Here is a 21,883-nt window from a genome sequence, read left to right on the forward strand (position 1 = left end):
TTTCCTGTTCTTGGTATTTTACATAAACAGAATTATATAGTGTGTAGATTTTGTAGCATATACTGGTTGTCATTTTTTTAGTTCTACAGACTTTTTTATTTGAAATTTTAAAATTTATTTCCATTTATTTCAGAGAGAGGTAGATGGAGCTAGGTCTTCCATTTACTGGTTCATCCCCCAAATACCTGTATAGCCAGGGCTGTGCCAAGACAAAGCCAGGAGCCTGGAAATCCATCTGGGAGTACATCCCCAGTACTTAGGCTATTACTTGCTGCCTTCCCAGGTGTGTATCAGTAGGAAGCTGGACCTGAAGTGGAGCAGTTGTGGCTTGATCCAGACACTCTGATATGGGATGCGGCCATCTTCCACTGCTTTCCCAGGCACATTAGCAGGGAGCTACATTGAAAGTGGAGCAGCTGGATCTTGAACTGGCACTCATGGAATGTCTCCATTGTAAGCAGCAGCTTTACTCGCTAAGCCATAGTGCCAGGACCCCTGGATACATTTTCAAATGAAAATTCCAGATAATTTTAGAGGAACTCCCCTTAGATTGACAGCGGATTTCTCCACAGAAACCTTAAAGACCAGGAGAGAATGGAGAGATAAAGTTCAAGTTCTGAAAGAAAAATCTTCCAAACCAGAGTATCTTAACCAGTGCAGCTCTCTTTCATAAATGCAGGATAAATAAAGACTTTGGAAGACAAGCAGAAACTGAAGGAATTCATCACAACCTAAGGATGGCAGAGTCAAGTCATTACTTATCAGTAATAACCTTGAATGTAAATGGACTAAATTACCCAATTAAAAGATGTAGACTGAATGGATTAAAAAAAAACTGATATTATGCTGCCTACAAGAAATGTACTTCACCAGTGAAGACACAAACAGACTGAAAGTAAAAGGATAGAAAAAGGTACCCCATGCAAATGGAAACTGGATGGAGTAGGATTAGCTATACTTATATCAGACAAAATAGACTTTTAGACAAAAACTGTTAGACAAGGAAAGTCACTATATAATGAGCAAGGGGTCAGTTTGGTAAGAAGATATTACCATGATAAATAAAGATAAACTTAATACTCGAACACCTAGTTTTAGAAAACATTCTAGATCTAAAAGAAATGTTCGGATCCAGCACAATAATATTGATATACTTCAACACCCCACTTTTATCATGGATAGATCAGCCAGACAAAAAAATATCAACAAAGAAGCAACATAGTTGACCTACACTATAGACCAAGTGAACCTGATAGACATGTATAGAACATTCCATCCCATAGCTACAGAATACACATTCTTTCATCAGCACATGGAACATTTTCTAAGATAAGACTATAAAACAAGTCTCAACAAATTAAAAAAAAAAAAAACTTAAAGATCACTTGATGTATCTTTTCTGACTACAAGGGAATAAAGTTGGAAATTAACAGCAAAATAAACATCAGAAGTTATAGAAACATGGAGATTGAAGCACATACCATTGAATGAACAAGGATTGATTGAAGAAATCAAAAGGAAAATTTAAATTAATGAAAGTGGAAACACAACACACCAAAACTTACAGGTACAGCAAAAGCATTACTAGAGGAAAGTTTATAGCAGCAGGTGGCTGCAATCAAAAACAATGGAAGAGGCTGGCACCGTGGCTCACTAGGCTAATCCTCCGCCTGCGGCGCTGGCAGTCCGGGTTCTAGTCCCGGTTAGGGTACCGGTTCTGTCCCGGTTGCTCCTCTTCCAGTCCAGCTCTCTGCTGTGGCTCGGGAAGGCAGTGGAGGATGGCCCAAGTGCTGCTTGGGCCCTGCACCCGCATGGGAGACCAGGAAGAAGCACCTGGCTCCTGGCTTTGGATCAGCACAGCATGCCGGCTGTAGCGGCCATTTGGGGGGTGAACCAACAGAAGGAAGACTTTTCTCTCTGTCTCTCTTACTGTCTGTAACTCTGCCTGTCAATAAATAAATAAATAAATAAATAAAAAACAATGGAAGGGTATCAAGTAAATAACAGTGCATCTCAAGGATCTAGAAAAACAACAAACCCTAAAATTAGTAGAAGGAAAGAAATAATAAAAATAGAGAACAAATAAGCAACATAGAAATACGAAATATTAAATGAAGATTTGGTCTTTTGAAAAGGTAAGCAAAATTGATAAATTGTTTATCAAACTAACCAAAAAGAAAAAAGAAGAGTCAAATTAACTAAATCAGATAAGGAGGTATTAAAACTGATAGTACAGAGATACAGAGAATTGTTAGGAACTATTATGAACAACTATATGTCAATAAATTGGAAAACCTAGGAGAAATGAATCAATTTCTGGAAACACATACCTTACCAAATTAAATCATGAAGACATTGAAAACCTGAACAGAACACTAACAAGTAATGAGATTGAATCAGTAATAGTCTCCCAGCAAAGAAAAGCCCAGGACCAAATGCCATCACTGTTGAATTCTGTCAATTTTTTAAGAACAACTAATACCAGTTCTTCTTACAGTATTGCAAACAATTGAAACATAGAGAATCCTTCCAAACTCATCCCAAGGGACCAGCATTATGTTAATCCCAAAACCAGACAAGGATACAACAGAAAATACTAGAGACCAATATTCCAGATAAACATAGATGCAGAAATTCTCAGTGAAATATTAGCAAATGACATTCAATTGCACATCAAAGGGATTATTCTTCCTGACCAAGTGGGATTTATCCCAGGGATGGCAGGAATGGTTCATGATGCAAGAAGAATGGAAGAAAAAAATCATATGATCATCTCAATAGATGCAGAGAAAGGATTTTAATAAAATACAGTATACATTCATGTTGAAAGCCTTGAACAAATTTGATGGAGAAAGAATATACCTCAACACAATAAAGACTATATATGACATGCTGTCTTCACTGAACTTTACTTCTTAATAAGATAATATACCCCATTTTATAATCCTTGTCATAAATACCAGGTTATGTGATATTAATATATCCTCCCTTGCTTTAAAAAGGGTATGTGTATGCATATATAAATGTTTACATATGAATTGAATATGGCAAACTGTTAAAATTTGTTAAATCTGTGTGCTCATTCAACTCTTTTTTCTGTGTTATTTGAAACACTTTAAAATAAAATGAAAAAATTTAAAAAATGCATAATATTTAAGGGGATGATTGAAAGTTGGAGATTATGATTTGTAAATTAACAAGGCATATAATTTAACAGTGACTGAATTAATGCTGGTGGTTGATGGCCTAAAGGAGGGGGACATAGCATGTTAGAATAACAATGTCTTGTGTGGTGCTTAATGTTCTCAAAAGTGCTTTCATATATGGAAATACTCTTATGATAAAATTAGATTACATAATGCTGTTCATAATACCATTTGTTTTTTGATATAGAGTGTCATTATATAAGCATTTGTTAGTGCTGTTAGTTGTAGGTAGTGTTGCTTTAGTATCCAGCTTTATTTTTTTAAAGATTTATTTATTTGAAAGAACGACTGAGGTAGGGAGAGACAAAGAGACAGAGACAGAGAGACAGAGAGACAGGGAGAAAAGGGGAGGGAGAGAGGGAGAGAGGAAAAGAGAGAATCCCATCTTCTAGTTCACTTCCCAGATGGCCACAATTGCCAGGGCTGGGCCTGAGTGAAACCAGGAGCCAGGAACTTCATCCAGGTTCCCACGTGAGTGGCAGGGACCCAAGTACTTGTGCCATCATCTGCTGCCCTCCCAGGTGCATTAGCAGGAAGCTGCATTGGAAGCAGACCAGCCAGGATTTGAACTGGCATTCTGATGTAAGATGCTGGTGTTACAGGCAGTGGCTAAACCTGCTGCACCACAACTCTGGCCCCACAGCTTTGTTCTTACCTATGAAAGTGTGAAGATTAAAAATGTATAAGTTGATAACTTTTGTATATTAAGAAGTCTTTATGACCTAAAGGAAATAATTATTAAGAGTTACATATATGGTCGGCTGGCGCCGTGGCTCACTAGGCTAATCCTCCGCCTTGCGGCGCCGGCACACCGGGTTCTAGTCCCGGTCGGGGCACCGGATTCTGTCCCAGTTGCCCCTCTTCCAGGCCAGCTCTCTGCTGTGGTCAGGGAGTGCAGTGGAGGATGGCCCAAGTACTTGGGCCCTGCACCTCATGGGAGACCAGGATAAGTACCTGGCTCCTGCCATCGGATCAGCGCTGTGCGCCGGCCGCAGAGCGCTGGCCGCGGCGGCCATTGGAGGGTGAACCAACGGCAAGGAAGAAGACCTTTCTCTCTGTCTCTCTCTCTCACTGTCCACTCTGCCTGTCAAAAAAAAAAAAAAAAAAAAGTTACATATATGGTCAATTGAAGAATACTTATGAATGATGCAATATGAAGAGAAGAATTGAATTTAAGTTTTTTTTTCTTATCCCTTGACTGTACTGCTGTGTACTTTCTAAGCTAGAATATTTGATAGAAAATTATATTTGATGCTCGAAACATACCCAAATTCATTTGAGTGGCTAGGAATTCTTGGAAGCATGTTTAAATATGTATGTATGTCTATGAATAAGATTATGATGGTGAGAAGAAGGTGGAAAATAAAATTTTGTTAAGGGCTTTAAGTGAGAATGATTAGTTATTGTGGAACATACCTTTCATATATACATGCTAATTTCACATTTGAACTTTCAATAAAATTGAGCTCTTATTTATGAATTTAGTTGGAAAAAGAGATTGAAAAATTTAACTAGAGGACTACCTGGAGTTAATTTTCTTTCAGTGGTAGCTAAGGTTTGAAAAATTCTGAAAACTGAAGAGGAAGTGAAACACAGCCATCTAGTGGAGACAAGCTTAAGAGCCATAAGCTTGTGCTCACATTTAAGTGAGTGCGCGTGAACATCTCTCAAGGGTTATTATAAAGCACTCTAGCAAAGCATCCCTTCTCACATAAAGGAGCAACATACATTTATGTTACGAATTCAAGTTTTAATGAGAGGGGAAAACTTTATGACAATTTAAATATAATATTATGTAAATACTCACTGAGGTCAATTGAACTAGTGTGCTTCACACATTTTTAATTTTAAATATGTTGCAATCATGTTTTTGTCAAACTCTAGGATTACTTTTTAAGTGCACGTTTGTTCTGAACATTGCTGAAAAGTATCCAGGTCTCTCTCACCTAAATTAACCTATTTTTATAGTTGAAGCTCAGGTTTAGTTCCTCACTGTCTTCTTTAGAGTAACTTTTAGGTGCTGATAACTTATAAACTTTATTGATACAAAAATGAATTACTTCCAGGAGCAAGATAGTGCTGTACAAAATATGCATAAGAAAGTAGAACAATTAGAAACTGAACATATGGACTGCTCTGAACTCTTACAGCGACAAACGAATGAACTTGAATTTAGCACTCAACGAGAGGAACGTCTTAGAAAAGAATTTGAGGTATGCTTTACACTTATTTTATAGCATGTATATTATTCATTCAGTGATTTAAGCTTAGAGAAAGTTTTTCTCTTCCAAAAATATAAAATATTTTTGAGAGGCATTTTGTTTATATTATATATTTGGCATTTTTGAGAACTTTTATTTTTCTTTTTAAATATTTTTAAAATTTATTTATTTTTTTTAAAGATTTATTTTATTCATTTGAAAGACAGAGAGACAGAGAGAGAGAGAGAGAGAGGGAGAGGTCTTCCATTCCACTGGTTCACTCCCCAAATGACTGCAACAGCCAAAGCTGAGCTGATCCGAAGCTAGGAACTTCTAGTCTCCCATGAGGATGCAGGGACCCGAGGACCTGGGCCATCTTCCATTGCTTTCCCAGGCCATAGCAGAGAGCTGGATCAGAAGCGGAGCAGCCAAGACTCGAACCGGCGCCCATATGGGATGCTGGCACTGCAGGGTGGGGCTTTGCCCCCTGTGCCACAGCACCAGCCCCTAAAATTTATTTTGAGAGGTAGAGTTACAGATAGAGAGAGGGAGAGACAGAGAGGTCTTCCATCCGCTGGTTCACTCCCCCAGTGGCTGCAGCGGCCAGAGCTGGGCTGATCTGAAGCCAGGAGCCAGGAGCTTATTCCACGTCTCCCATGCGAATGCAGGGGCCCAAGCACTTGGACCGTCTTCTACTTTCCCAGGCCATAGCAGAGAGCTGTATTGGAAGAGGAGGAAAAATGGGACTCAGAGGCCGGCACTGTGGCTCACTTGGTTAATCCTCCACCTGCGGTGCTGGCATCCCATATGGGCACCGGGTTCCAGTCCCGGTTGCTCCTTTTCCAGTCCAGCTCTCTGCTGTGGCCCAGGAGAGCAGTGGAGGATGGCCCGAGTGCTTGGGCCCCTGCACCCACATGGGAGACCAGGAGGAAGCACCTGGCTCCTGGCTTCAGATCAGCGCAGCACCGGCCATAGCGGCCATTTGGGGGGTGAACCAATGGAAGGAAGACCTTTCTTTCTCTCTCTCTCTCACTGTCTATAACTCTACCTGTCCAAAAAAAAAAAAAAAAAAATGGGACTCAAACAGGTGTCCATATAGTGTGCTGGCACTACAGATGGAGGCTTTAGCCCACTATGCCACAGTGCCAGCCCTGAGAGCTTTTATATCTTAGTAAAGTATCTTATGTCTTGCCTCTAATTTTTTTTTTTTTTTTGACAGGCAGAGTGGACAGTGAGAGAGAGAGACAGAGAGAAAGGTCTTCCTTTGCCGTTGGTTCACCCTCCAATGGCCACCGCGGCCAGCGCTCTGCGGCCGGTGCACTGCGCTGATCCGATGGCAGGAGCCAGGTGCTTTTTCCTGGTCTCCCATGGGGTGCAGGGTCCAAGCACCTGGGCCATCCTCCACTGCACTCCCTGGCCACAGCAGAGAGCTGGCCTGGAAGAGGGGCAACAGGGACAGAATCCGGCGCCCCGACCGGGACTAGAACCCGGTGTGCCGGCGCCGCTAGGCAGAGGATTAGCCTACTGAGCCGCGGCGCCGGCCCTTGCCTCTAATTTTTAAAATCTATTCATTTTTTTAAAAAGATTTACTTATTTATTTGAAAGTCAGAGTTTCACAGAGAGAAGGAGAGGCAGCGAGAGAAAGAGAGGTCTTTCATCCACTGGTTCACTCCCCAGTTGGTCTCAGTGGCTGAAGCTGCGCCAATCTGAAGCCAGGAGCCAGAAGCTTCCTCCAGGCCTTCCACGTGGGTACGGGGCCCAAGGATTTGGGCCATCTTCTGCTGTCCCAGGCCATAGCAGAGAGCTGGATCGAAGTGGGCAGCTGGGAATTGACCTGTGGTTCACGTGGGATGCCGGCACTGCAGGTGGCAGCTTTTACCTGCTATGCCACAGTGCTGGCCCCATAAAATCCATCTACTATTAACAATTTTCATGGAATATTTGGAAAGTTTGCAAGTAATTACTTATAAGGTTGAGGAAGTAATGTAAAATATTTGGTATACATAGTTTCTAAATGACAAAAGTAATATTAAAATGTAATTTTATAATTTGAATAATGTATACTAGCTGGTTTTGTGGAATGCTTTTCAGGTGAGTTTTAAATGAGAAAAGTGCATCTGTTTACAAGTATAAAATATGATTTCTGTGATACAAAAATAAGATTGAAAGAAATTTAATGTGTGTTAATTTATCTTTTTAAAATTCCCTTCTGCTTTGTAAAAATTAAGTATTTTAACAGATAAAAATTTGGTCCTAAGTACACTTTTTAATACTTATTAGATAAATAAGAACTTATAAGCTTTGTTTAATGATAAATGTTAGAGGTTTACTTTGTTGAACTCACTGCTATCATTTAACATTGATCTAGAAACTTTAGCTGAAGAAATACATAAAGGCAAGAATAGCAGTAACAATTACAACTTTTAGAAGGGGATATGATTTGAGAGACAGAGAGGGAGAGAGAGTGTGAGTGAGTGAATTCCATCTTTTGGTTCACTCCACAAATGGCTACAATGGCCGGGGCTGGGCTAGGCTCAAGCCTAGAGCCTGGAACTCCATCTGGGTCTCCCATGTGGGAGGCAGGGGCCCAGGTAGTTAGGCTATCTTCTGCTACTTTTCCAGGTTCGTTAGCAGGGAACTGGATCAGAAACGGAGCAGCTGGGACTCAAACTGGCCCTCCAGTATGGGATACCTGCATTGCTGGCTGTGGTTTAACCCACTGAGCCATAATGCTACCCCCAGCTTTAAAATTGTGAACACTGGTAAAAAAAAAAAAAAAAAAAAAAACACCTTTTATTTTTTATTCACTTTCTGTAGTAGATGAAGTCACTGGGTGTCACCAATAGACTCCTTTGGCTGTTATCACAGCTGTCCGCAGATCTGACTGTGGCCAATCACGTATTAGTATTTTTATCACTCAGGTCACATGTAATAAGGAGGACAGGCAGAAAGTAATATGTAATGATTGTATTTATATTCTTACTAGTAAGAATCAGAGAAAATGATACTGGAGATTTTTTTTCACCACAGTAGCAAAATAGGAATAAAACTACCAAATACATTAAAGATTATGAAATTTAATATAGGGTTCTAAAAGAAAATGGTGAGTGTCGCGAGTGCCACTTGTCACACAGCTCGACAAGGCTAATGCAATGTGTTAGAGCATGTAATGGCATTTTCAATAAAATTTATTGTTCAATACCACTCTGTATATTCAGTACACACATCTAAAGGTAGAACAATCTCATGAAAATATCACTCAATATATATAATTAATCCACTGATCACAACACACATCTAAGAATAAGACAATTCATGAAATGTCCAGTGACGACAACACGTGCAAATGCTCCACACATATTATTATTGCTGGATACTCCAGCAGACTGTATAGTCACACATGACTAAGTTCACATCATAAATTCTGCATTCTTAAGGTTTGTATCGCAGTCACGAAAAGCGAAAGCTAAAGTCCAGAGTCTGTTATTCTCCGTTACCACTAGAAGTAGGATTCCAGTCACTTACTTCTGTCATGGAAGTCCTGGCACTCCGGACAGTAGGTTTGAAGCTCTAATATTGAGTTCTACAGTGATGGAGATAGAAGCATCGTAGGGTCATCCTCTAGGTCTAACGCTGAGGTGTAAAAGTTCAGTCTGGCTTCGATGTGGGCTCCAGCAGCGGCTAGGACACCTAGGCGAGGTCGAGTTCAGCAAAGAATCTAGCAGAGTCTCTGCAAGATGCAGAGGATCCACTCGGCCATCACTGGCAGTGAGCCATGGTTCCCAGAAGATGAGGAGCAGCTGTGAGGCTTGCCTTTTATTCACTTTCTGTAGTAGATGAAGTCACTGGGTGTCACCAATAGACTCCTTTGGCTGTTATCACAGCTGTCTGCAGATCTGACTGTGGCCAATCACATATTAGTATTTTTATCACTCAGGTCGCATGTATCTAGTCGCAGATGCCTTCTGAGCATGTCATCACCTTCTACAAGCATATCCACATGGCAGCAGATGCTTTGTATGTAGATGGACTGCTACCATATAGATAAGCCTAGACAGCACCTCACCACAAGCCTATCTATACAGCAGCAGATTTATACAGAGATGTTTGCATATACAGATGCTTGCGCACAGAGATTGAAACATATATCGTCACATGCTTCACTCTCTGTGCTTAGCATAAGTTACTCCATTTTGGGTTTTGCTTCTTATTGGGTTAGAGGTGATCCATAACTCTTTTTGGATGCCTGTGGGATTCTGCCTGTGGGATTCCCCTTAGTGAGGGAATTTGAGAACACACAACACTGTAGACATTTGCATCCTCCACAGACTGTATTTTGAGTTAAAGCAGTTCCAATTCAAACTTCAGTGGAAGTAGTTTGAGAAGTCTTAATCTAAAAATCATATGGAAGAGTGTTTTTTTTTTTTTTTTTTTTTTTTTTAAACAAGCAGAATTAGACTGTGAGAGAGAGAGAGACAGAGAGAAAGGTCTTCCTTTTTCTGTTGGTTCACCCACCACGTGGTCGCTATGGCCAGCGCACTGCGCCAATCAAAAGCCAGGAGCCAGGTGCTTCCTCCTGGTCTCCCATGTGGGTGCGGGGCCCAAGGACCTGGACCATCCTCCACTGCCTTCCTGGGCCACAGCAGAGAGCTAGACTGGAAGAGGAGCAACCGGGACAGAATCTGGCGCCCCAACTGGGAATAGAACCCGGGTGCTGGCGCCGCAGGCAGAGGATTAGCCTAGTGAGCTGCGGCGCCGGCAGTGTGGGTGTTTTGGTGCAGCCAGTTAAGCTACCTGTTGTATCCCATACTAGAGTGCTAGTTTGATTCCTGGCTGCTCTGCTTCCCTTCCAGCTTCCTGTTAATTCACCTGGGAAGGTAGTAGATGGTAGGCCCAAGTGCTTGGGCCACAGTCGCACACTTAGGAGATCTGGATAGAATTCCAGACTCCTAGCTTCAACCTGTCCCAGCCCTTGCCGATGTGTTTGGGGAGTGAATTAGTGGATAGAACTTCTCTTTCTCTCTGCCTTTCAAATAGATGAAAATAAATAAATAAGCATTTAAAATTCACTTGAATAAACAAAGAGGCCAGATGAAAGTATCTAAGAACATTTTTATACAAGAAGAGTAATGGAAGGGCCCTGAATTGGAAATGGAGCAGCTGGAACAAGAACTGACACCCATATGGGTGGCAGCATTGCAGGCAGCAGCTCTACCTGCTGTGCCACAATGCCGACCCCTCTATACACACACACACACACACACATTTTTTAAAGAGCCACTGATGAACAGTTTTGTGTCTTTTTTTTCTTTTTTTTAATATTAAGATTTATTTTATTTATTTGTGAGACAGAGTTACAGAGAGAGAGAGAGAGGGAGAGAGAGAGAGGTCTTCCATTCACTGGTTTACTACCCAAATGGCCACAATAGCCGGAGCTGGGCCCATCTGAATCCAGGAGCCAGGAGCTTCTTCTGGGTCTCCCACATGGGTTCAGGGACTCAAATACTTGGTCCATCTTCCACTGCTTTCCCAGGCCATTAGCAGGGAGCTGGATCAGAAGTGGAACAGCCGGGACATGAACTGGTGCCCGTATGGGATGCTAGCACTGCAGGCTGGGACTTTAACCCACTGTGCCATAGTGCCAGCCCCTAATATATTTTTGAAGATGTCAAATTATTTGTGCTGTAGAAGTTCCACTGACTATGAAATTTTAGAACATAACAGATACAATGTTTCTTATTATGAACTTAAAAAAAGTTTTAATGTATTTATTTGAAAGGTAGAATGACAGAGAAGGAAAGGGGGAGAGAGAGAGAGATCTTCTATCTGCTGATTCACTACCCAAATACCCACAACAGCCAGAGCTGGGCCAGGCCAAAGCCAGGAGCCAAGAACTTTATCTGGTTCTACCCCGTGGGTACTTGAGTCATCATCTGATGCCTCTGAGGTTTATTAGCAGAAATGCTGGATCGGAGTACAGGTGTCAGGAGTGAATCCCAAGCACTCAGATATGGGATGTGGATGTAAAGAGGCTGGTTAACCTGCTGTGCCTAATGCTGGCTCCTTAGTATGGATCTCTTTTTTTTCTAATGTGCAAGGCATTTGGTGGCCATTTTACTCAGGGAACAGTGTTCTTTATTTTGAGGAATTGTCTGGTGTTATTTCTATACAATTTCTTCTCAGGGTTTTTCTGTTCTCTTTTTCTGGAGTTTTTATTATTTAACTATTAGACAACTGGGTGTGTGGGTGTGTGACTTTCCTTTTTTTTTTTATCTTTTTGTTGTTGCATCTTGGGAGACTTGACTTTGTTTCTTTTACTTTTTTTTTTTTTGGCAACTGGAGACCATTATGCTTAGTGAAATAAACCAGACCCCAAAAGACAAATATCATATATTTTCTCTGATTTGTGGTAGCTAATATATAGAGTACAAAAAAACCCTGAAGGTATATGAGTGAAATTGACATCTTGTGACTTGATTATTGTTTTTAGCCTTTGTCTGTATTCCTGTGAAACAGTGGTCTTTCTACATTTTTACTTGTTGAAATATTTGTTTAATGGAGCTTTAAGGCTGTGATTATAAAGTAAATTGAAAGTATGTTATTTCAAAAGTTAAAAAAAAAGATAGGAAGGAAGAGGGAGGAAAGCATTGTTATATTTTTAGAATTGTATCTATGAAATACATGAAATCTGTTCTCTTTATATTAGCAAAAAATAAGTAAAAATAAAAAGAAATTATTACTGAAATATAAAAAAGAGACAACTTTTTTGGAGACTTTTAAATCTCATAAATTGAATTTCTTCTTTTTAATTTCTGAGGGCTCTCATTCTCTAAACTATTTTTACAGTACCCTGTTCCTATTATAGTGTTTATTCAGTAGTTATCTATTGAGAGTGTCAGGCACATTTCTGGGTGTGTGAGGCATAGCAGAGACCAGCACACAGCCTCCATCTTCTTAAACTGACATTGTAGTCAGGGAATTAAAGATTGAAACAAAAAACAGGTGTTTCTTTCTTTCTTTTTTTTTTTTTTTATTTGACAGGTAGAGTTATAGACAGTGAGAGAGAGAGAGAGAGAAAGGTCTTCCTTCCGTTGGTTCACTCCCCAAATGGCTGGCGCTGCGCTGATCCGAAGCCAGGAGCCAGGTTCTTCTTCCTGGTCTCCCATGAGGATACAGGAGCCCAGATGCTTGGGCCATCCTCCACTGCCCTCCTGGGCCACAGCAGAGAGCCGGACTGGAAGAGGAGCAACCGGGACTAGAACCCGGCGCCCATATAGGATGCTGGCGCCGCGGGTGGAGGATTAACCAAGTGAGCCATGGCATCGGCCTCCCCCACCCCTCCCCCCCCTCAAAAAAAAAAAAAACCAGGTGTTTCTGATCCAGCTCTCTGCTAATGTACCTGGGAGGCATCAGGTAATAACTCAAGTACCCAAATCCCAGCCACCCGTGTGGGAGACCTGGCTTTGGTCTGATCAAGTCCTGGCTGTGTGGCCATTTGGGGAGTGAACCAGTGGATAAGTTTCCTTTCTTGTTTCTCCCTCTCTCTGTGACACTCTGCCTTTCAAAAAAATATATCTTTAAAAAAGAAGAATGAAAACATAAGTGTAGTATGTTAGTTGATGATAAGTCTGTGGAGAGTAACAAAGCAGACATGGGCAGGTAATGAGTGAATAACGAGTGATGAGACAGGATGGTTATTCTTTTTCTTTTTTTCAAGATGTATTTATTTGAAAGGCAGAGTTACAGAGAGACAGAGATTGATCTTCCATCTGCTGTTTTACTCGCCACATGGCCAACAGCTATGGCTGGGGCACACTGAAGCTAGGAGACTGAAACTCCATTCAGCCTCCCATATAAGTGGCAGGGCCCAAGCACTTGGATCATTTTCTGCTGCTTTCCTAGGTGCATTAGCAGGTTGTTTGTTGGGAAGCAGAGCAGCTAGGGCTCAAACAGGTGCCCAAATGGGATACTTCTATTGTAGGTGGTGGCTTAACCCACTGTGCTACAATGCTGGCCCTGATGACTCTTCTTTTATATTGATGTTCATAGGAAGGTAACTTGATAAGGGAGCATTGGAGCTGGAACTTGAAGGAAGAAATGGATTAAGCCATGTGGATATGAAGAGGCAGAGCATTCTAGGTAGAAGGAATAGGAAGAACAAAAGACCTTGAGATATGAACTTACTTGGAATGTTTGGGAGATAGCAAGTAGGCCATGTGGCTGGAATGGAATCAGTAAGAGAGAGACTGGAGGATATATGGAATGGTAGACAGGTCAGGTCATGTCGGTATACAAACTGGTAGAGAACACAGGCAGAGAGGTGGGCCTTTTGCCTTGTAGTTCACATGTTCACATCTCATATCTTGGTACCTGGGTTTGAGGCCCATCTCTCGCTCTCAGTTCCAACTTTCTGCTGATGTAGGTCATTGGAGGAAGCAGATGATGCCTCAATAATTGGTGGGTCTCTGCCATCCACATGAGGGAACTGGGTTGAGTTGCTGTCTACTGGTTTGGCCTGGCTGTTGTGATTTGGGGAGTGAACCAGCATATGGGAGCTTTCTCTCTCTCTTTCTCTCTCTCTCTGCCTCTTAATTAATTAAAAAATGAATATTTAGGTGGAGTATGTTTGAGACAGATTGTTTTTTTTTTTTTAAGATGGATTTTATTTATTTGAAGGGCAGACACACACACATACACACGCACACACACACGCAGAGAGAGAGAGAGAGAGAGAGAGAGAATGAGAATCTTTCATCTGCTGGTTCATTAAATGGTTCAAATGGCCATGGCTGGATCAGGATGAAGCCAGGAGCAAGGAACTCCATCTGGGTCTCCCATGGGGATGGCAGGGTTCCAAGCACTTGGACTATTTTCTGTTGCTTTCCCAGGTGCATTAGCAGGGAACTGGTTTGGAAGTAGAGCAGCCAGGAGATGAACTGGTGTTCATGTGGGATGCTGGTGTCACATACGGTGGCTTAACCCTCTACACCATAACACTGGCCTCCAGATTTGGTTTTAGATATGTTAAATTAGACCCATCTATTAGATGTCTAAATAAAGATGTTGGATAAATAGTGAAAACTCTGTTGTTGGGTTGATAAGGAGATGTAACAAATATTTATTGGAAAAATTTTAAAATGTTACAGTCTATATGGTTTTTCTTTGTATTTCTTTTTTCAGTTCTGCCAAGAGTGATATGCTAGTTCTGGTTTTGTGGTCATAAAATGAAAGAAGAACTGGGTATCATACTTTCAGTGTACAGACTTTCCCCTACTTGTAGTCTGGTGCACCCTCTCCCTGCCCCCTCCCTGTCCAGACTTTGGTTAAGATTCATGTTCTCCAGATAATAAATCTCCCAGTTTGTGTCAGAGTTAGAAGGGGGTAGTTATTTGGCTATCTGAGTAGGGGTGGATCCTGGAGGTCTAACTACTCACATAAATGACCAAAAAAAAAAAAAAAACTTTATTGAAGTATAATTTTGTATTATAAATTCACCCAAAGTGTGTAATTCAGTGATTTTTTTTAGTATATTCACAGCTTGTGTAACCATTACCACAATCAATATGAGAGCATTTCATCATCCCAAAAATAAACCCTATGCCCATTGCTCTCCTTTCCCCTATCCTTCTTATACCTAAGCAGCCACTAATTACTTTCTGTCTGTATTCTAGATATTTCATATGTGTGGAATTATACAGTATATGATCCTATGTGGCTGACTTTTGTTGGTGCAATGTTTTCACAGTTCATCCATGTTGTAGTAGATATTAGTACCTCATCCCTTTTTATGATTGAGTATTCCATTGTGTTATAGTCTACATTGTGTGTGTCCATCTATCAAGTGATGGCCATATGTGTTGGTTCCACTTTTTGTCTATTATAAATAATGTTGCTATGACATTAGAAATAATGTTGTTTACAAGTTTTTGTGTGGATAAATTTTCAATTCCTTTGGTGTATACCTAGGAATGGAATTGCTGGATAACATAGAAACCCTATGTTTAACATTTTGAGAAACTGTCTAAGTGTTTTACTGTATTTTATGCTTCTACCAGTCTTGTTTGAGAGGGTTCTAGTTGCTGCAGATGCTTAACAACACTTGTTATTGTCAGTCTGTTTGATTAAAACCAACTTAGTTGGTGTGAAGTAGTATCTCATTGTGGTTTTGATTTGCATTTCATTAATGACCAGTGGTATTGAATATAATTTTATGTGCTTATTGGCCATTAGTCTTTCTTCTTTGTAGGAATATCTATTTTTTTTAAGATTTATTTATTTGAAAGTCAGAGTTACAGAGAGAGAGGAGGAAACAGAGAGAGAGGTCCTCCATTCGCTGGTTCACACACCAGATAGCTGCAACGGCTAGAGCTGGGACAAACTGAAGCCTGGAACTGGGAGCTTCTTTCAGGTCTCCCATGTGGGTGCAGGGACCCAAGTACTTGGACCATCTTCCACTGGTTTCCCAGGCACATTATTAGGGAGCTGGATCAGAAGTGGAACAGCTGGGACTTGAACTGGCACCCATATGGGATGCGGGCACTGCAGGCAGAAGCTTTACCCACTATGCCACATTGCTGGCTCCAGGAATATCTATTTGAATCTCTTGTTCATTATTATTATTATTTTTAAAGATTTATCTATTTATTTGAGAGGCAGAGCTTCTCTCTGAGAGAGAGGTCTTCCATCCGCTGATCCACTCCCCAAATGGCCACAACAACCGAAGCTAGGCTGATCTGAAGGCAGGAGCCAGGATGATGATGGCCTGAAAAGATGTTCAGCACAAGTGAAAAATAAGTTTAGAATATTCCTTAAAATATTTACACTCTCTAACCTTATAAAAAAATTAGACCATGTGTGATAACCGTGTAATTTTATCTTTCCCAGGTTGATACTGGGCATTACTATTGAGAATTCCTACATGCCCCATACTCAGTTCTTCCCATTAGTATCTTACATTAGTAAGTACAAATAACTCCATCTTTTTTTTTAAAAGATTTATTTATTTATTTGAAAGGCAAAGTTACAGAGAGGCAGAGGGAGAAAGAAGTCTTCCATCTGCTGGTTCACTCCCCAAATGGCCACTACAGCTGGAGATGGTCCAGTCTGAAACCAGGAGCCAAGAGCTTCCTCAAGGTCTCCCCCATGGGTGCAGGGGCCCAAGGACTTGGGCATCCTCCACTGCCCTCTCAGGACATAGCAGAGAGCTGGATTGGAAGTGGAGCAGCCGGGACTCAAACCAGCGCCCATATGGGATGCTGGCAATGCAGGCAACGGCTTTACCTGCTACACCACAGCATTGGACCCAAACAGCCCCATCTTAATAATGAGCAATGAAGGGTCTGGCTCTGTGCTGTAGTGGGTTGGGCCTCTGCCTGCATTGCCAGCATCCCACATGGGTGCCAGTTCGTGTCCCGGCTGCTCCAGTTCAGATCCAGCTCTCTGCTTGTGGCCTGGGAAAGCAGTGGAAGATGGCCCAAGTGCTTGGGCCCCTGCACCCATGTGGGAGACTCAGAAGAGGCTCCTGGCTTCTGATTGGCTAGCTCTATTGGCCATTTGGGGAGTGAATCAGTGGATTGACAATATCTCCCTTTCTCTGTCTGTAACGCTGCCTCTCAAGAAAATAAATAAATCTTCAAAAAAAGAAGATATGTTTGTGAATAACTCAGTATTGACTTTTTCCTTGTAAAGTATGTATTTGCTCCAATCTCTTTTTTTTCTTGTTAAGTGTAAGATTATTTTGGGCCGATTTTATTTTTACTCTGATCTTAACTGTTCAATAAGTACTTTGAAAAAATATTTATTTGAAAGAGAGAAAGAGAGAGAGAGGGAGGGAGACAAACATACAGAGACAGAGAGAAGCTCCCATTTACTTGCTCCTGTAATGTCTGCATCGGCCTAGCCTAAGCTGAATTAGGGAGCTGGAGTGCAATCCAAATCCCATGTGGATGGCAGGAACCCAATTATGTGAGCCATCACCTCTGCCTCTCTGGGTCTGTATTAATGAGAAACCAGAGTCAGGAGTCAAGAGCCAGAGCTAGGTGTCTAACCCAACCACTCTGACAAGGAATGTGGGTGTCCTAACCACTAGACCAAATACCTCCTCCTAAAGCATTCTTGATAATACCTTCTCTGTTTTTGGGGAATTTGAAGCTTTGAAGGTAGTCTAGGTGATCTCTATTTCTATCCTATTTATAAAATCTTATACATGGACAAGTATAGTCTTCTAACTTATCTATGAAACTTCATAGTCACACACCTTTAAAAACCTTGTCTTATATGTAAATTAATATGTTTAGTATTGGCTATTTAACCAGATGGTGAGTTAATAAAAAAGAAAGTAGGCCTGCGCCGCGGCTCACTAGGCTAATCCTCCGCCTTGTGGCGCCGGCACACCAGGTTCTAGTCCCGGTCGGGGCGCCGGATTCTGTCCCGGTTGCCCCTCTTCCAGGCCAGCTCTCTGCTGTGGCCAGGGAGTGCAGTGGAGGATGGCCCAAGTGCTTGGGCCCTGCACCCCATGGGAGACCAGGAGAAGCACCTGACTCCTGCCATCGGATCAGCGCGGTGCGCCGGCCACAGCGCGCCGGCCGCGGTGGCCATTGGAGGGTGAACCAACGGCAAAGGAAGACCTTTCTCTCTGTCTCTCTCTCTCACTGTCCACTCTGCCTGTCAAAGTACAGCTTATGGACTACATTGGCTTTCCCCCACCCCCCCCCGATGACTTCCCTCCCACCCGCAACCCTCCCCTTTCCTGCTCTCTCTCCCCTTCCATTCATATCATGATTCATTTTCAATTTTCTATATATACAGAAGATCAGTTTAGTATACATTAAGTAATGATTTCAACAGTTTGCACCCACATAGAAACACAAAGTGAAAAATACTGTTTTGAGTACTTGTTATAGCATTAAATCTCAATGTACAGCACATTAAGAACAGAGATCCTACATGAGGAGTAAGTGCACAGTGACCCCTGTTGTTGACTTTACAAATTGACACTCCTGTTTATGGCATCAGTAATCTCCCTATGCTCCAGTCATGAGTTTCCAAGACTATGGAAGCCTTTTGAGTTCTCCGACTCTTATCTTATTTAGACAAGGTCATAGTCAAAGTGGAAATTCTCTCCTCCCTTCAGAGAAAGGTACCTCCTCCTTTGAAGACCTGTTCTTTCCACTAGGATCTCACTCATAGAGATCTTTCATTTAGGTCTTTTTTTTTTTTTTTTTTTTTCTGCCAGAGTGTCTTGGCTTTCCATGCCTGAAATACTCTCATGGGCTTTTCAGCCGGATCTGAATGCCTTTAGGGCTGATTCTGAGGCCAGAGTGCTGTTTAGGACATCTGCCATTCTATGAGTCTGCTGTGTATCTTGCTTCCCATGTTGGATCGCTCTCCCCTTTATTTATTCTATCAGTTAGTATTAGCAGGCACTAGACTTGTTTATGTGATCCCTTTGACTCTTAGTCCTTTCATTATGATCAATTGTGAACTGAAATTGATCACTTGGACTAGTGAGATGGCATTGGTACATGCCACCTTGATGGGATTGAATGGGAATCCCCTGGTATGTTTCTAACTCTACCATTTGGGGCAAGTCAGCTTGAGCATGTCCCAAATTGTACATCTCTTCCCTCTCTTATTCCCACTCTTATATTTAACAGCAATCACATTTCAGTTTAATTTTAACACTTAAGTTATTTTATGCTCTTTTTACATTCAAGTATTCAGACATTAATTACTGGTAATTCTAAGTAATTTAGTAAATGTCAGTTTTAATTTTAAAGGAATGAAACTAAGATGGATAATAATAAGGAGGAAACTTTAAAAAATATTTAATATATTATATTATTTAATATCAATAATATCAATCCTAGACAACCAATATAATAGGCTTTTAGCCTAACAAATGGTTTAAATTTCGGTGAATATTTTAATAGTTAGATTCCATGAAAGGTGATTTCTTTGTGTGCCTGGGCCAAAGAACTTCATATATAAAATATATTTTTAAAATCTGATAAGCTCTATACCATTGTGAGGCTTAATCATCTTAACATGGATCAATGATTTCTTAGATTAAAAAAATTAACTCCCAGTCCAATTTTATAAATGTGGTGCAAGATACCACAGAATCAAGGGAAAAGTGAACTAGAAAAAGAAATATCCATGGCTTTTATAAAGCTCTTTACAACTAGGGGGCTTTATTATCATGGGAAATAAGCTTAACTCAATAACAAAAGAGAAAAGAGAAGATGCAAACCTAATTCTGAGAAAACTGAAGAGTCTTGTGAAGATTACAGTAGAGAGAACAACAGCCTTTGCAAATAAATTCGGAATTGCTTCTGTCAGTCATATTCTATACTGTAGTAACATGAAGAAGGTAGAAGGTAGAAGCAAAAGAAAGATGTGTTTGGCCTTTCATAATTGTCCGTAAAGGCCTCCTTGAATAATTCATCTTTTTAAAGTCTACGTGTGTTTGTAACAATCACTTTTCAGGGCTGATTTACATTGAATACTAACTCTACAACACATCAGTGAGGAGATCATCTGGTTTATATAGTCATATTTATGTACTATATTTACTGTATTGTACCTTTAAGTACAGCATTTAGTGTTCATAATGGATTTCTAAATTGAAAATTCAGGGCATAGAAAGTTATACCTCCGTCTGCAGTGCTGGCATCCCCTGAGGATGCCGGTTTAAGTACTGGCTACTCCACTTTAAGTTGCCTGCTAATGTGCCTGGGGAGGCAGTGGAAGATGGCGCAAGTACATGGGCCGCTGCTCCCACGCAGGAGACTTGGATGACGCTGCTGGCTATTGGCTTCAGCCTGGCCCAGCTCTGGCTGTTGTGGCCATTTGGGGAGTGAATCAGCAGATGGAAGATCTCTCTCTATCTTCGTCTCTTTCTCTCTCTTTCTCTCTGACTTTCAAATAAATAAATCCTTTTGAAAAATTGGAAATTCATTTAAAAATTTATTAAATATTCAAGTATTTATTGTCAGAAAGATAAAGATGATTTTAAAGAAAGCTTAATTAGTTTATCACTATACTAATCAGAATATGTGGCCTATTAAACTGTTTTATGATCTGAACAGTATAAACTTCATTATTCATTCCTTGCTGAATAAAACAATTACTGTGTCTTCCAGTTTATTCTTATTGTCATCCTGTTGCCTTCATATATTCCTTCTAAAACAATTAAATCTTGATTGTTGCCATCCTCAGGGACATGAGTTTATGTCTGACCTTCAGAATTGCATAGTAACCATGGTCAGAATGAGTGGCACAGAGAACTCTATTTGTGTGTTCAGCTATTTCTTGAAACTACTGTGTAATTTTAGAATAAGGACTGCAGTAAGTGGGCCTGTTTATGTACAATAATCTGGAGGATTCTGGAAAACAATATGATTTGGCCACTAATAAGATAGTTACAAATGAATTTTAATTCACAGCAGAGAATCACAGGGAGTGCCTTTGGGAGGCAAGTTAGTTTTCATTCACAACACAGGTCTCTGACTCATTGGTGATGGAAATACTCATAGATGTGTTAGCACTCATTTTGGTATTCTCAGCTGAGGACCTAGTATTGTAAGTATCTGGCATACAGTATGTACTCTTTATTTTATTTTATTTTTTAAAGATTTTATTTATTTGAGAGGCAGAGCCACAGACAGAGAGAAAGGTCTTCCTCCCACTGGTTGACTCCCCAGATGGCCTCAATGGCTGGAGCTGAGCTGATCTGAAGCCAGGAGCCAGGAGATTCTCGGTCTCCTATGAGGATGCAGGGGCCTGCATCCCAGGCTCCTGCTTTCCCAGGCCATTGCTGAAAGCTGGATTGGAAGTGAAGCAGCCGGGCCTCGAACCGGTGACCTTATGGGATCCTGGCACTGCAAGTAGTGGCTTTACCCACTATGCCACAGCGCCAGCCCCAAGTAAATATTCTTTTAAATGTTCTGTTCTCTGTTTTAGTTGACCTGTATAGTAAAATAAATATCAGTGAGATTATCATGAAAAGGTACAAACCCATTCATTTGCTTTTAATAATCATTTAAATGTTTTTATACAGCAGCATTTGCTTACTGGGCTTGAATGTAGTATAAAACATTTGGAATTCTGTGAGGGATTGGACTTCCCTAACCAGGAGGAGTCACTTTTGCACAGCAGATTCAATGTTCTGAGTCACAGTGCAGCATTGCTTCGCTCATATACTGTGTTGGCTATATGGGAAGCAAGAGAGCTACTTAAAAAAACAAACCAGCTGAGGCTGGTGCCACGGCTGGTGCTGTGGCACAGTGGGTTAAGCCACCGTCTGCTGTGCTGGCATCCTAAAAGGGTGCTAGTTCAAGTCCTGGCTGCTCCGCTTGAGATCGAGCTCCCTGCTAATGTGCTTGGGAAAGCAGTGGAGGATGGCCCAAATGCTTGGTCTCCTGTACCCACGTGGAAGACCCAGAAGAAGCTCCTGGCTCCTTTTGTCTGGCCCAA

The 21,883-nt window shown here is 41.1% G+C and overlaps 1 protein-coding gene across 20 annotated transcripts in view; it reads left to right on the forward strand.

Moving 5' to 3' along the window:
- CCDC171 (coiled-coil domain containing 171) overlaps positions 1-21,883 on the forward strand; it is a 395,951-nt gene that overhangs the window by 53,639 nt on the left and 320,429 nt on the right. For all 20 annotated transcript variants that reach the window (XR_011380113.1, XM_051845352.2, XM_051845399.2 and 17 more), the window contains one exon: positions 5,273-5,419. Coding sequence is in view for 19 of the 20 variants with exons in the window: in XM_051845352.2 (XP_051701312.2) it covers positions 5,273-5,419 (147 nt within the window). In the remaining variant the exon portion in view is untranslated. The remainder of the gene's footprint in view (positions 1-5,272; positions 5,420-21,883) is intronic.

Source organism: Oryctolagus cuniculus, chromosome 1, assembly GCF_964237555.1.
Source record: "Oryctolagus cuniculus chromosome 1, mOryCun1.1, whole genome shotgun sequence".
NCBI classification, from domain to species: Eukaryota; Metazoa; Chordata; class Mammalia; order Lagomorpha; family Leporidae; genus Oryctolagus; species Oryctolagus cuniculus.